This window comes from Cyprinus carpio, chromosome B13 (genome assembly GCF_018340385.1).
Source record: "Cyprinus carpio isolate SPL01 chromosome B13, ASM1834038v1, whole genome shotgun sequence".
Classification (NCBI taxonomy): domain Eukaryota; kingdom Metazoa; phylum Chordata; class Actinopteri; order Cypriniformes; family Cyprinidae; genus Cyprinus; species Cyprinus carpio.
In genome coordinates, this window is record NC_056609.1 from 23971280 (window position 1) to 23987371 (window position 16092).

The 16092-nt window shown below is 37.9% G+C and overlaps 1 protein-coding gene across 4 annotated transcripts in view; it reads left to right on the forward strand.

The window, feature by feature from the left end:
- The window catches only part of adgrb3 (adhesion G protein-coupled receptor B3), a 165096-nt gene that overhangs the window by 86078 nt on the left and 62926 nt on the right, over positions 1 to 16092 (forward strand). For all 4 annotated transcript variants that reach the window (XM_042737387.1, XM_042737386.1, XM_042737388.1 and 1 more), the window contains 6 exons: positions 809 to 973; positions 5639 to 5803; positions 6560 to 6661; positions 8642 to 8748; positions 10881 to 11075; positions 14054 to 14122. In XM_042737387.1, coding sequence (XP_042593321.1) covers positions 809 to 973; positions 5639 to 5803; positions 6560 to 6661; positions 8642 to 8748; positions 10881 to 11075; positions 14054 to 14122 — 803 coding nt within the window. The remainder of the gene's footprint in view (positions 1 to 808; positions 974 to 5638; positions 5804 to 6559; positions 6662 to 8641; positions 8749 to 10880; positions 11076 to 14053; positions 14123 to 16092) is intronic.

The window sequence follows — 16092 nt, forward strand, 5'->3', positions numbered from 1 at the left end:
ATCTGTCCTGATCCTGATTACATTCTAATTGAAGCACTCGTGTTCAAATAATTGTGAATTTTTTTATACTAGCAGAAATTATTTAGAAGAAAACGTTCCATATATGAGAAAGCTAACCTTGAAAGGTTAAATGTGTAATTTCTGTTCAAAACAGAATTCCAGATATAACTCGATTATAGCATTTCTACAGAACACATTTGATTGGTTTTTGCCAGGGCAGAAGGTTCAACCATTATACAAGATTGTTGTAGGTGGTTTTCAGAGCATTGCTATGTAATTCCTTAGGTGTTCATTTTTATGCTATGTTGCTAAGAGGTTGTTAAGGTGTTCTGAATGGGTGCTAAAATGGGTTACCTTTTTTTTGTCCAAAATCACATGCACCATTGCACAGAAAAGTAATTGCGTCCATGCAAATCAAATACTAAAGCACCACTAATGTTTTCAAACATTTACATTTATGCATATGGCAAAAGCTTTTACCCACAGCCACTTGTACCAAAAGATATACATTTTATTAGTCAATGCATTCAAACCCATGACCTGTTGCAAGCAACATGCTTTATTATTTGAGTAGGCGTTATGCTAAGCAGGACTAGACAAATGGTTGCAATTCCATTTGGTAGCTCTAGTGGCACAGGAAATAACACACTTCACTTTATATTAGGACATATGGCAGATGAATTCATCTTAAACAGAATATGCTAACCCTAAATGTTCCAAACCCAGCTCAGGAAACTTACTTCTCTTTGCAATATTTTCTCTTCTCCATTTGGGATGTTGTTTTTGCGTTCTGCATGGGCGCGCTCAGTGGACGGGCAGTGGCAGGAGTGGAGTGCATGGAGCGATTGCTCGGTGACCTGTGCCAATGGAACGCAACAGCGGAAGAGGCAGTGCTCAGCGGCTGCTCATGGGGGATCTGAGTGCAGAGGACATTGGGCAGAGAGCAGAGAATGCTCCAACCCTGACTGCACAGGTACGACTCGCGTTCCTTCTACATCTCATTAACTCAAAGGGACATCTAGGTGTATATTTTTCATTCAGTACTTTTAAAGCAGTTCTCTCTCTGGGATATCCAAAAAGGAAAAAAGAGAAATATCCTTTAGCAGTAAGACAGTTTTAATGACCCCATGAATTTTTTGATGATCATGTTTGTTATAGAGCGCTGCAGTGAATACATATTTTTGTAGGCCACCCCGTACGTTAGCATCACCCTAGTTCTTTTGATTAAAAAAAATATGATTTTCCAGTATAATTAAAATGTTTATTTTTAATAGATATCATAGTTTTAATCCAAAAATAACATGTTGTTTTTGTAACAAAACAAAAAATTATTTTTAATTAAGACATTGTAGCTATGACCCCCCCCCCCCAAAACTAAAATATGTATAGAATATGCTATTCCGAGTCATCAATATTTTTATTTAATTTTCCCAGAAGAGAAAGACTGTAAATTATCAAATTTGTGTTTTTGCTAAAAATATGTCTGTACTTCCTATAAAATTTAATATCTTATAAAATAACATCAGATATGGAAAAAAGGCCATAGATCTGTGATTTCTTTGAACCTCAGGCTAATTACAGTATGACATCATATCAACAGTCAAGACATCTCTTCTATATACCTTATGTCGAGCATTAGCTTAAGTCTGTTAAAAGACCATATAGCGGTGGGTCTTGCTTGAGAGCGCATACTTAGTATGCCTGGCAGGTAGTTCTTTAAAACATACTGGGGCCCTTCAGCATGATGCTTGTAAGCTGTAAGACTCTTGCTCTACGTGGTTCATGATAACAGAGAGTCTCAGTGAGTTTGAAGTTGCTTACAGGGTGAGACGCGATATGTTGTAGCATCAAAGCTAAAATGGAAAATGTTTTGTTTTGTATGGAATTGAATGTTACATTAATGTTTATTTTCCAGAGTTCACATCTAAAATGTCTATATGTTATTTCTATATATTTCAGTTCACTTACATTGATAAAATATTCAGCATTCGAAATGTAACCGACTGTGATGTCGGTATCATAATATTTATATTTAGGTAAAAATCAAAACTACAAGAAATAAAATTATATTTTTTATTTTTTAAAACAAATATTAGTAATTTTAATAAAAAATAACAATTTTGAGTCACACAATGCGACATTTCAAAACTATCAAAAAGTATCAAAATTTCTTTATATTTCAGTTGACGCATATTAGTTGACATAAAATGTGCAGAGCAGGAGACACAAGGACTGGAATTGAGAACCGCTGCTCTACACTGCTCAAAACTCGCGTTTGAATCATCAGTGGCAAATCCTTTACATATGTAAACGTACTTACAGACTGTGAGTCAGAACAGCCAGCATTGTAGTCTTCTTGTAGCAGGTATTATTCAATAACGCAAAGGACTCTTACCCTTGTTATACACAAGTAACAGGCATACACAAAAAGTCTAATAAAAAATACAGAAAAACTATACGTAGTTGTATGCACAATCAAAAAAAAGTGAAAACATAAATGTGACTGCCTGCTTCAATTCAAAGGCTAGGAGGAATAGCACAATCTGGCGCCCCCTAACTGGACAGCGAATGAGAAGAAAGGCTACCACCCTACCACCATAACCACACCTGATAGACATTAACCCACCCTCACAGGTTGTCCAGCAGTCGATTAGAACATTCTGGCGTAACCTAACCTGATAGACATTAACCCACCCTCACAGGTTGTCCAGCAGTCAAGGGTCAAGCGGCCAAAGCTATGGAGTGTCCAGACAATTAAGGCACATAACGTGAACGATGAGAATTCCTACTTCCCTCAATGTGGATAAATAGAGCGTGTTGATTAATCTCGTAGACCTCTCGCTGTCAGGCGTCAATTACGATGGTTGTCGCTGCGTGGAGTCATACCTCAAATCAATCGGCACCAAGACGGTCAAGCTTGTCTATCTACTGCGTCTTTCACAGTCCCAGGAATCTACCCATCACATTGTCCTGCTGGCTCATCAGTAACATTGAACACACCTGCAAAAGAGACTTGCAAATACACACGCACAGCTAATAGACATTAACCCACCCTCACAGGTTATCTAGCAGTCAATGTTCTCTTCAGGTTACATTCTCTCCCAGGTTCAGGAAACAGTCCTTCATAAAATTAGCTGCACACTAAATATTTGGGTTGAACTGTTCTGAAACAGTGTTGTGAATACAGCTTAACCACTGATTACTAGTTGTGTCCTCTTTTGGAAGGCCAAACAATGCATTTTCGCTTTCACAACAAAACACCGTCTCCTCAACATGGCGCCAGCGGCAACAGTGAGAATAAAAGGTTACGGCTTCTTTCTTTGCATGAACATTTGGGCAGTGTTATGCAAATCTTCCCACATCGTGACATAGACATGTGGGGGGGTGTTAGAATGAGCCGTTTTAGGGGTTTGTGGTTGACTCTTTACTTTTATACAGAATATCTCTTTGGGTTTGAGACTTTAGTCTTTGCAACTTTACAGATCTTCTTTATGCACCAAGAGCTTGTAACACTCCAAAGAGAAAGGAAAACTTGAAATCGCATCATATGACCCCTTTAACTATGGAGCTGCAGTTGTGATATGAGGGGAAAATGTGAGATAAAATGTCAAAACTACAAGAAATAAATTCAAAATGATGTGAAATGGTCAGATTTAATTTAATTATAAATAATATAAGGTGGAAATGGATTTCTGTATTGCAAGCACTTGTAAATGCAAATCTATTTCCTGTATATCTGAAGGTCAATTATGAGAAGCTTTACATATGTGATAATTGATATTGTAGACTAAGGGTGAGGAATTTTTGCCTTTGAATGGTAGAATATTTATTTGCTTGGATGCTTGTAAAAGTTCAGATATTAAATACTGTATCTCCCAGTGCTTTTATATGATTTGACCGTATTTATTGATTTCTAAGTAACATTCCTGCAGCCTCCACATGGTCTAAATGTTAATGTAAATATGTCCTTGAACACTAGTGTACATTCAGCACAGGTGAATGCTAGTTTACAGGTGAACATGTCCTCTCTCACACATGATTTATAGCACAGCTGAGGGCAACATCTGTCTTTTTTCATTTCTCCCTTTCCAATGCCAAGAAACAATATTTTACATCGTTCATTAGATGCCCATAAAACATCCCGAAGCCTTTTAAAATTTTACCATAAAATGTGTTTCAGGACTGGCAAAGTGAGGAAAATTATTATCCCAGTTGTAGGGCACCCTCACGCTCGTAAAGCAGAAACAAATATCCAATCTTTGCAAGTATCGTGGTAATGATTTTATTAATTAAATCAAGAGCGAATTCTGCCAGAAGTCTGGTTTTACTGCATCTCTGGCCTCTAGAGCATGTCAACATGACAAGAAACTGGATGGTTTTTAATGTGCCAAACCCTCCTTTGCAAACGAGTGTGTTTTATAATGTTCCGCACTGTACTTCTCATAATTCTTTAGCTTTCACAGAAGATGGCTCGAATAACTTTAAGAGTGCACATCCACATAAAGTTGCAATGTCATTATCGAGCTTGAAAGATGGAATGTAAGAGACTATGAACAGAATAAGATTCAGATTATCGACACATTGGACAAAAATATGAACACCTATTATTTATTGTAGACTGCAATAAAAAAAAAAATAAAAAAAAATAAATAAATAAAAATAAATAAAAACTTGTGACTATTCTTTGAGTCTCTATTCTTTGTATTGTATTTCAATGTAGTTTCACCCAAAAAACTACATTGAGATACAATAGTTGGGATAGTTCACCCAAAAAAGAAAATTCTGTCATTAATTACTCATTCTCAAGACAAATTATGATATTTTAGATGAAATCCGAGAGCTTTATTACTCTGCAATTCAAACAGCAATGCAATTACCACTTTCAAGGCCCAGAAAGGTAGTAAGAACATCATTAAAATAATCATTGGTTCAACTGTAATGCTATGAAGTGATGAGACACTACACTTTTTGTGTGCAAAGAAAACAAAAATAACAACTTTTTTCAGCAATTCATTGTCTTATGTTATTTGAGAATAGTTGGTATTATAGTTGTTTTTTATTTATGCAGTTAAACCACTGATGTATAATTGTTTTTTTTTTTTATGTCCTTACTAGCCTTGAACGTGTCAGTTGCGTTGCTGTCTATGCAGGGTCACAAAGCTGGCAGATTTCATCAAATATATCTTAATTTGTGTTCTGAAGATGAACGAAAGTCTTACGGGTTTGGAATGACACAAGGCAGAGTAATTAATGATAGTCATTTTTGGCTAAAGTATCCCTTTAAGTTGTATTTACCTGTGTTTAGTACAAGTCGTGGATGAAATAGGTGACTTGATAGACTTACAAAAAGGGCAAATCATGGGAGCCTGTTTAGGTGCATCTGTAACCTTAACAGCCCAATTATTTGGGGTTTTAAGAGCAGTGGTCTTTAAATTTTTGACTGTGTACAAAAAGCGTGTCAAGACTTCATCAGCAAAGAAGAATAATTGGCAAAAACCAATGGGCAAAAAACTGGGTGAAGGTAAATGATAGGGACCATCGACACAGAACTACTGATTCAAAGTCACAGCAAACCTCTATGTTTACCAAGAAGAACACAAAAACTGACCAACTTTACAAAGTCAGCATCTGTTTTCAGCTAACGGACAGTGGAATGCTTGGGCTCCGTGGAGCGGGTGTTCTAAGTCCTGTGACGGTGGTTGGCAGCGGAGGGTACGCGTTTGCCAGGGGTTGGCAGTCACGGGGCAGCCATGCGAAGGCAGCGGGGAGGAGGTCCGCAAATGCAGCGAGCAGCGTTGCCCAGGTAACCCTGTGAATAATTGAGCCCCAAGAGTCAATTATGTCAGAATGGGCAGAGAGGGGTGAATGAGAGACGGATGCAGGGATAATTATCTCTTCCGTTCAGAAATCCATGTCCGTTTTTTTGCACTGGATCATTATTCGTTTGAGAAGTAATGAACATATACCATAATTGTATTTTCCAGCAAGGAATGGTCAACACAATTTTTACCAGTAATGGATATTTAATGTCACATAAATGATGTCATGCTATTCTCATTTATTAGAAACAGTCTCCATGGAAACAGTGTTTATGTTCATGCATATACATGCATTTTCATACACACTTAGGTATGTTACAAGGACAGTTATAGAAACAGACAGTTAGTTTTGCAGTTAAATTGATGGAACATGAATGTCTTTACAAACATTTTTAAGTATGGCTGGCCAGTGATTTATGATTTCCAGTCATAAAGAGAACAAAAAAATATGTGGAATTTATATATAGGCAAAGTGAAATTAAAATGGGCTTGCATCATATATATACTAAAAATTGTATATGTGCATTAGAAATACAGCTTTACTTCCTTATTTTATGTTGCAGCATTTATATGACCAAAAATTTTGTGGCATTTTGTGCATTATATTCTGATCCATTTCCCCCATTCTCCACCATCAATTACTTGTCATCTTTCTAATGTACTTTAAATAATAATGCAAATTTTTTTTCAAAAAATCATTTCTTTTAAAACTGTGTCTACATTTTATTCCTGAATCATAGCTCCTTATGAAATATGCCCGGAGGATTATGCTGTGTCCATGCTGTGGAGAAGAACTCCCTCTGGAGAACTGGCCTTCAACAGGTGTCCTCCCAACGCCACGGGTAAGAAAAGCCACAACAGTGGTTGAAGAGCACTCAGCCAAACACAAAGACACAAAGGAAAAATAGAATGGCATCACAGATGCTTTCAAAAGAAAGAAAAAGAGCACAGCTTATGTTTTTTTGTGCAGCTTTTCTTTTGCAGTGCATTTATTTCAATGATGTTGAAATTATTCATAAATTCAGAAGGCTATGATGACAAATGTTTCTCACTAGTATGTTCAGCACTGCTGCGACTGCCTTTAAATGGCTTATGCCGTGTGTACCTAGAGATTTTTGTCATTTGCATACCATTGAACCCTCCAGCATTTTGTCAACATCCTTGCGAGGCCGCTTTCCGCAGCGTAAAGGGAGAAAATATATAAAAAAGAGAAACAATTTCCTCATCTTCGAGATATAATATGGCGTCCCCTTTTTCTTTCTCTCTCTCTCTCTCTCTCTCTCTTTCTCTCTCTCTCTCTTTCTCTCTTTGTCTCCTCTGACCGGTCCGAGGTGTGAGTCTTGCTGATTGTGGTCTGAAAATGGCAGAAGGTGCTGTGCTGAATTTCTGTAACCTCCTGCTATCTCCTGTTGTGAAGATGCTCCTCAACGCCACTACAGTGTCCTTGAAAGAGTAGGTGCTGGAAGAAAAATAAAAAATGCAGGCAGCACGGACTCAGAGATAACAGCGAACAGTCTGTTATAACTAGAACTAGGCAAGCAGAGGCTGACTGCAAATGCATGTATAGATGGATTAATGTCTTTTGTGGATATATTTCAATATGTGGGTGGACTGCCGCCATAGGCCCGTGTGTACTTTTGTATTTTTTTTATTTTGGGTTGAGAACATTTAATTATATCATTTATACATAAAAGAGACGGTGTGTCAACCCGTGGGTGGAATTAGTTAGATTTACATTGTTTGTTTTCCACATAACCCACGCTGAAATTTCAGGTCGTGCAAAAGCCTTGGAGTGGGATCTGACGCCATGAAATGCTGGAAAATCTTCATTCATTGAGGCTGGAATTAAATTAAACTCCAACAAAACGAATGAAAGCAACAAAAATCAAACAGTTGGAAGTAGCTGAAGATTTAGGGAACAATTAATTAAGAAAGATTGGCGTTAAAGCATGCAGGATGAGAACTTTTCACTTTTGCGTTGTCCTATTTTTTGCATAAACATGATTGTACGATGTTCGTGTGATCTTTACATGTTTGTGTGAGATTAAATCTGGTAAGGCCCCTCAGTGGCGGCATGCATTTTAATGGTGAGTTCTGAGAACATCCGCTTTGATCCAGCTCTGTGGGAGTTTTCCGTGATCTGTGGGCTGGATGTCCCTGCTTGGATGCCTCAGCTTGAGGGCAGGCAGCTGGCTGCAGCTGTGTCTCAGGTGGGCAGAGTACATTTTCTGTATGTTTCGCTGCTGGCTGGGTAGCAGGCGGTGGAACCGCGTTGGACCGAGAGCAGATAAGACGTGTGTGGTAGAGGGGTGCGGGTGGGTGTGGTGAGGTTGTTCCAAAGGCAAGGACACGTCTTTAATGCGAGACGATACGTGTAGGACACGCTCTGACGGATCGGAGGCGAGGAATTTTGTGCATTTGTTTATTCACTCCCAAGTGTGGGCGGCAGTCTTGTTGATATCTCAGGCTGCAGGGTTCGGTTCGCAGTCGTCAAAAACAAAAAAGTCAAATTGGTTTGTGACAGCTGGCATCGGTTAACATCATAATTCTGTGAGTTGGGAATTACGACCAGTTCTTTAAAGCTCGTAATTACAGTTTGGTTTGTTCGCACGCATATACTGCAGAGGCATTTGTGAGGCTCATGTGATCTGGCAACCGCCGCATCTAGATGATGATGAAGTCTGCTGTATTTATCCTCTCGCTGAAAGATGTGTGGGCTGGCAGGTGGAATGAAAAAGGAAAAAAGACTTACATGAACAATATAAACCCCTTCTCAGTCTCTGTCTCTGTATCTCTCTCTTCTCTCTCCTTCTCCTTTGCAGGCACCACTAGTCGACGCTGCTCTCTTGATCACCGCGGGGTGGCCTATTGGGAGCAACCCAGCTACGCTCGATGCATTGCAAATGAATACAGATACTTGCAGCAATCAGTAGGTGCAAAGTCAGCTTCCTGCGCTCTGCTTCTGTTTGTGACATGCCATAAATTACCCCTGCAATCGTCACAATCACCCAAACTATTTCCACCCATACCTCCCCACCCGGCACCCCAGACCACCACGCAGGTCTGCAAGATAAACTGCTATCATCGGAAAGGCAAATTAAACCACTAGTATTGCAGTTTTTGAGACCCCGCATTAATGGAGGACTCGCTCTAATTTCCTGTAAAATCTTGGAGATGGTTGTTCCAGCTCCACCGGAGCTTTTTCTGGGAGCGCACCTGCTCGACACGAATGAATGATTTTCACTCTTTTTGTTTTCAGCTTCCTCTTATCTCAGTCTTTCTCAAAAGACAATACTTTTGTGTTATTTCCAACCTTTTGGGTACATCACTCTCTCTCTCACACACACACACACACACACACACACACACACACACACACACACACACACACACACACACACACACACACACACAGAAAAGCATGGTAAGGGACTTTCCTTTGACTTGTTTTGGCTTTATACTACTGTGGTAATGATATTTTCTATCCCCTAGCTCTTATACCTTTTTGGCTGTAAAAAATTTAATTAAGGCATTATTTATTATTTTTATTAAGTAATTTCCCTTGTGAGATCTGCTGGCTGGTCAGGTTTTACTATCCTGATGGGGCTTTTGGTCTTCTCAATCCAGGCAAAACATGCACCCCCCTCTCTTCTGTCTGCACTCTTTAGCCTCTTTCTTAGAGTCATTGTGTATGACATCATGTCTGTGTGACTTATGCATGTTTGTTCATTGGTCTGTTGCTTAAAGGTGAAAGTTTTTTTGTTTTGTTTGTTTGTTTGTTTTTTTTATGCTCCTATCCCAACTTAAAATTTAGTTAGTTATACCAGTGGTTCCCAACCCTGGTCCTGGAGGCACCCCAACACTGCACATTTTGCATGTCTCCTTTCTCTGACACACCAATCTCAGGTCTTGGAGTCTTTACTAATGAGCTAATGACCTGAATCAGGTGTGTTTGATTATGGAGATTTGTAAAATGTGTGGTGTTGGGGTGCCTCCAGGACCAGGGTTGGGAACTACTGGGTTATAAAATACTGTTCAAACATTTGTGGTTGGTAAGATTTTTAATGTTTTTGAAACACATTCAAAAACTCTCATGCTCAACAAGGCAGCATTTATTTGATCAAAAATACAGTAAACCAATAATTTTCTGTTCTAATTGTAATGAAATAGCATTACAATTTAAAATATTTAACCCCTTTTTGACTTTGAGTCAGTAGCAATAGCAACCTCTTATCAATGGGTTAAAACCATCTAGAACACCATGTCAACTGCATAGAAATGGCCTAAAACCACCTAGAACACCTTAGCAATCCTGTAGCAACAGGTTTAAAACCATTTAGAACAGCTTGGCAACTGTAGCCAGAGGCTTGACTGTTAAAAACAACTCATCAACCGCATAGCAACAAGCTACAGTAAGACCACCGAGAACACCTTAATATTTTGCATACCCTGCTGAAAAAAACAGCATATGCTGGTTAGGTATGTTTTAAAGCATGGCAGCTGGTTTGAGCTGGTTTAAGCTGGTCCTTAGTTGGTCATGAGCTGGTTTAAGTTGGTCCTGAGCTGGTTATAAGCTGGTGATGAGCTGGTCCTGAGCAGGAGCAAGTTGCTTAGGACCAGCTTAAACCAGCTCAAACCAGCTGCCAAAGCATACCTAACATGCTTCAAAACATACCTAACCAGCGTATGCTGTTTTTTTCAATAGGGTAAGGCAAACCACTCGTATTTTCTTCTGAAAATATATTAATTTCCTATATCAAAGTATCAAAACATTGTTCTGTCAGAGCATCTTGATCAGTCCAACATAGCAATACCGCATCAACCAACAGCATTATTTTGGGGTGGGACTATCTACTCATCCAGCCTATATCATATATAATAGTGTTTTAGAAACATCATTCTATAAACAGTTTGTTTAATGTTGCTTGAGGAATTACACACTTCACCTTTAAATACTATCGATAGTTCTTTATATTACAACTTTCTGTTAGTGTTCTGTTAGTGTTACAGTCTTTGAAGGACACACAGAACCCAGTCTCTTTCCCCTGTGTCTTTCTTTAGGTCCAGGGGCACCTTGCTAAAGGTCAGAGGAATCTGGCAGGAGATGGCATGTCCCAGGTTACGAAGGTCCTCCTGGACCTCACCCAAAGACGCAATTTCTATGCAGGTGACCTTCTCTCTTCAGTGGAGATTCTTCGAAACGTCACAGACACCTTCAAAAGGGCCAGTTATGAACCCTCTTCTGATGACTTTCAGGTAAAAGAGAAAATAATCTGGTTTCTTGTTAACCTCCCTGCTTATATACATCTTGTAGCTGATTTCATTTAGGCATTGTGGTAAATTAAATTGTCTTAGGTCTTGAATGGTGATAATGCAGGTTGAAAGTACTGATATCACATATAAAAGATCCTGAATACAAAACTTATTATAATACATAATATTTATTTTTTAATTTTAGATTTTTTTTTTGCAAGTGACACTACGGTTAAAAGGTTTGGGGTCAGTAAGAGAATATTTTTTTTTTTTTTTTTTTTTTTTTTTTTTTTTTTTTTTTTTTTTTTTTTTTATGCTTTTACCAAGAATGCATTAAATCAATCCAAAGTTACAATTAGTACATTTATAATGTTACAAAAGATTTCTTTTTGAACTTTGTATTAATCAAAGAATATATTATGGCTTCCAATACAATTGTTTTCAGCTGTGCTCATATTAAGAAATGCTTCTTGAGCAGAAAATTTGAATATTAGAATGATTTCTGAAGAATCATGTGACACTGAAGACTGGAGTAATGGCTGCTAAAAATTCAGCTTTGCCAGCACAGAAACAAATACATTTATTTTAATAATTTAAATTTTTACTGGTTTTATTGCATTCTTGATCAAATAAATGCAGACATTGTGACTTTTTATTTTCCAAAAAATGATATTAATATTATTATGATGAAAAAGGTTTTTTGGGTGGTATAATTAATTTTTTTTTTGTTATATGTTTTTTATGTTTTTTTTATGTGTTTTAATGTGTTTTAAATAAGTGCAACTATATTTTTTCCTACTTTGCTCTCTCTGACATTACAACTCAGGATGGTCACTACAGGGAAGGGCTCAGTACTGTGTGCATTTTTTGTGGAGCCATTTAGCTGTCATGATGTCATTTTCCTCCAGAATGATTAATCACATGGCAATGTGATTGGCTCTAAAATGCATATCTCCAGAACAGAATGCCTGTGAGCAGAGATAGTAGCATGCCAGTCACATGTTTCTGGAGGGTGGCGTTCTAGTTGAGGAACTGCCATCGAGATGAATAGGAATACTGACAGGTTTCTCCAGATATTCTAGGCATTTGGTTGAAGTTAGCAAAATGTCAGAAGTTAGTAAAACATCTCCAATCACTTACAGCACCTTCAAAATGCCAGTGTCACTACTTGGCACCGTGACTGATAAACATCTCGGCGCTCTTGCCCCTCACAGAGAGCTTATAGGATTGTAACACCGTGCACCAGCTGCTGATAAGAGATAGTCACTAAGTCTATCTCTTTCTATCTCAAAGCCTTGTCATAGCCTTCCCAATGCCGAAATAAACCGATTTCTCATGACCTGTTTGTTAGAATCTGGGTATTTTTACATAATACGGAGTGTAATGTGATTTTGTGCGTGTATGTTTGTGTGTCGGGTTGGTGTAGGAGGTTTTATCTAAGCCCTGATGTGAACCGGAGTGGTCCCTCCTCCCCACGCATGTGTGCCGGGGTGGGTTGTGTGTTTTGGAACGTATTAATGCTGTGTTTAAGTGGACGAATTACCACCAGAGGGAGCATAAGCATTCAAGTAGAAAAACAAGCGTGCCGGAGCCAAGACGCTGCCTCTCTCCTGCCTTCCGTAGCACAGAGGCAGAGCAGCAAACAAAAAAAGACAGGCACACGTCCAGCTGGATATCTTATTCAGCCCAGTCACCGCAGCAAACATCAGCTCTCTTTCCAGTCTTGGAGTAGACAGCTCTCCCAAGCGTTTTCAAACTCAACCGATGCTCTCTGTTCTTCCCCTTTAATTCTGTGCACATTTGAGTGCTTAGGAAAGATCAACCAATCCCTGAATTGAAAGCTGCAGGAAACCCCAGGTGTGTTTTAGAGCCGAAGCCGCTGGACATATCCCATCATCTCCCTGTAAATCAGTGCTGTGATCCTCAGTCTAATTCCCCGAGACACTGTTTGTTTAGACTTCTGAAATGCAAGGGAGATTCTTCGTTATCGCCTTTTCAGGGAACACTGAGTGATTTTTTTTTCTTCAAACATTCCAGATATGAACATTTCTAGTTTGCTTTTTCAAGGGCTATGTAAAATTTCAATTTAAAGTCAATTTAATACTCGTTTCTACTTAAGCAGTAGGTACAAGAAGCTGTGCTATTTTTATGAATACAGTCAATGCTAAATTCTCACAATGGCACAGCCTCAAGTACATTATTGCTTTTTTAATGCTTCATAATAAAAAATATCAAGGCCATAAATAGTGTTTTATTATGCAAATTCATTAAACATTATCCTTCCATTATAGTACATAGTCCTTGACAAGCAGAATATTATTCCGTGGGTACTGTGCATATACACACAAAATTTTCTAAAATTTATTATGATGTTGTTCTGAATGAATTTAGTTGTTCATAATGCCTTATAATACATCTCAGAATCAGTTTTTGATGTTCTCATGAATAGTTAAAGCCATAGTTATCATACAATTTTAATTCCTTTAAATTTATATTCTTTAAAAAGCACGGTTCTTTAAAATACATGATCAAAAATCATATTCATGTTTATATCATGCATTGTAATTTTTAAGGACAATAATGTATTATAATGTTATTATTATTATTATTATTATTATTATTATTGGTTTTACTCTGTTATGTAACAAACACTTTTCAGGTTCAATATCTTGTTTTACCATAAATATGCTGCTTTTCGGAAGTAAAATTCTTATTTTTAAAAAGCATCTTAGCTTTTTTATTTATTTAAATTTTTTGTTTTATTGGTACATAACGCCTACATTTTAAGTTCAGTTCCCTGTTTTACTTATACGTTTGCTGAAGTTTGGGTGTAAAATGGGTTGCCATTCATGCTGAAAGTTTTCAAACTATACAATTTATATATTGACTGAAATGTGATCCGAACTGTATCACAAAAAAATGTTACCAGCCTGTTCCTGTGACAGCAGCGTTTTACTAACTACAATTTCTTCTCTCCATAGAATTTTTTTCAGATCATCAGCAATCTCCTGGAAGAGGAGAACAGAGAAAAGTGGCAAGACGCACAACAGGTGGGTCTGAACATTGTGAACGAGAGCTTCGGGGTCGAGATTGCTTTATTATGTTCACATCACAGAGAGTATCTGGTGTTGTGTGTCACTCTGCAGCTGCGGCTCAGCGAATCGATTGCCATCACCAGTGCAGATGCTTTAGGTAATTGTCAGGTCAAAGAGGTGCCTGTCTCCACAGGCAGGGCTGCGTCAAATCAAACCTTCTCTGCCAAATGTCGACCTCCCTGCTGTGTTGATTGGTGGAAGGACATTTGCAATATCCAGTGCATCCACTTGGTGGCAGCAGCATTGGCAGCATATGTCCAGCTCTTATGCTTTCCGTCAGCGGTGATGGCATTGTCTTCTCTTACTCTCTGAGAGGCAGTGTAAAAGCAGCCTGAGGGATCTGGACTTCAACAAGCTGAATGTTCTTTAGAAACTCAAATAAAATCTCCAACTGCATTATTATTGCTCTGAACCAAACTGAGTGTATTACATGTTTCTTTCTTTCCTTTAAGCCTGAACTGGTAATGCCTCTTAAGCAGACGGTGGTAATGTTACTGTCTGTCAAACGTAAGCTGCTTTGGAGCTCCTTCGTCTAATGTTTTCACCCGAGTTCTGGTAAAACACGAGTCCTTGAGTGGAGCGGGGTGCCGGGTGTCAAGCGAATTAGCCCTTTAATGGAGTTTGCAGTAGGGCAGTGTCACAAAGCTTTTAAAGAAAAGCAATATGTTTTTAAGTCAGGAGTGTGTTCGGAGATCAGGTCACGTAGCCTATTGCTTGTTTTGCCGAAGGTGTTTTGCCTGGTTAGAACAGTCCCAGGAGCAGACGGGCTCTCGTTTTCCATTCACGTTCCTCCTCTGCTTTGTCACAGATTGAATCTTCAAGCTCCTTGAATCATTAAAGGACTTCTGAGACGCTTGTCACCAGCTCTGTCAAAGGATTGGCCTTAGAATGCCGTGACGTTTAAAGATCACCCAGGATTTTATCTTGTCTGTCTGTCTTGTCATCTTCTTTAGAGTCAGCTCGCCTGAGCTTTGATTGCCAGTCTAGAGTTCAGATTCATGGCAGTCTGTGCTGTTCAGGCAAAGGAGGGGGAAAATTTTAAGAGAAGAAGCTTTGAATTGCCTCGCAAATTCACAGCTTGAAATAAAGAAGAACATGAGGTTCATTAGTTTCAATAACTGATGGTCTGCTGTCTGCTTGTAGGTAATAGTGAGATAAAATTACTTTCATATCCTAATCCATAGGATATTAAATAATAATAGTAAATAGAAAATGTTATATTAAATTATACAGACATTCACACACACACATTCATATCCTAATCCATTGGATATTAAATGTTATTTTTAATTATAAAGTGTTTTATTAAATTATCACACTCGTGAAAAAAAATAAAAAATTAATGTCAGTTAAATATATGATATTTTTGGATTTTTTTTAATGATTGGTACTTTTCTGTCAGTGAAGGAAATTGCCTTTTGAAATATAGTAAAAGATCCTATTCTGTATAGCAGATGAGTAATAGTAAATTATATAAATAAAAAATAAATTATATTTTTTTATGTAAGTGATGGATTTTGTTTTTTTAAATTTGGTTTGATGTAATTATAGTAATTAGTTAAACATTTATATACATTTAACACACATATATGTATAATAAAAAATTTATATATAATAGTAATTGAATTTGGTTTTATTTATATTTTTAATAGCTTATATAATATAATATTCCATCACCAAAAATGTTAGCAAAGGAAGTTTCCTTGGAATTTTGGTGTAAATGCACTATGTTCATACCTGTTAGCATATACTAGTTGGATATACTTGTGACTTATGGCTAAAATCTGTATAGTAGAAGAGTGCATCAGTGCAGAAAATATATGACAATAAAGAATGTACATGACAGCACAATTTACTGTATTTACATGACACTCAGTGCAGCAGCAGTGCTGGTTCATCTAATGGCCGTCAGCCTCGGCCATTTC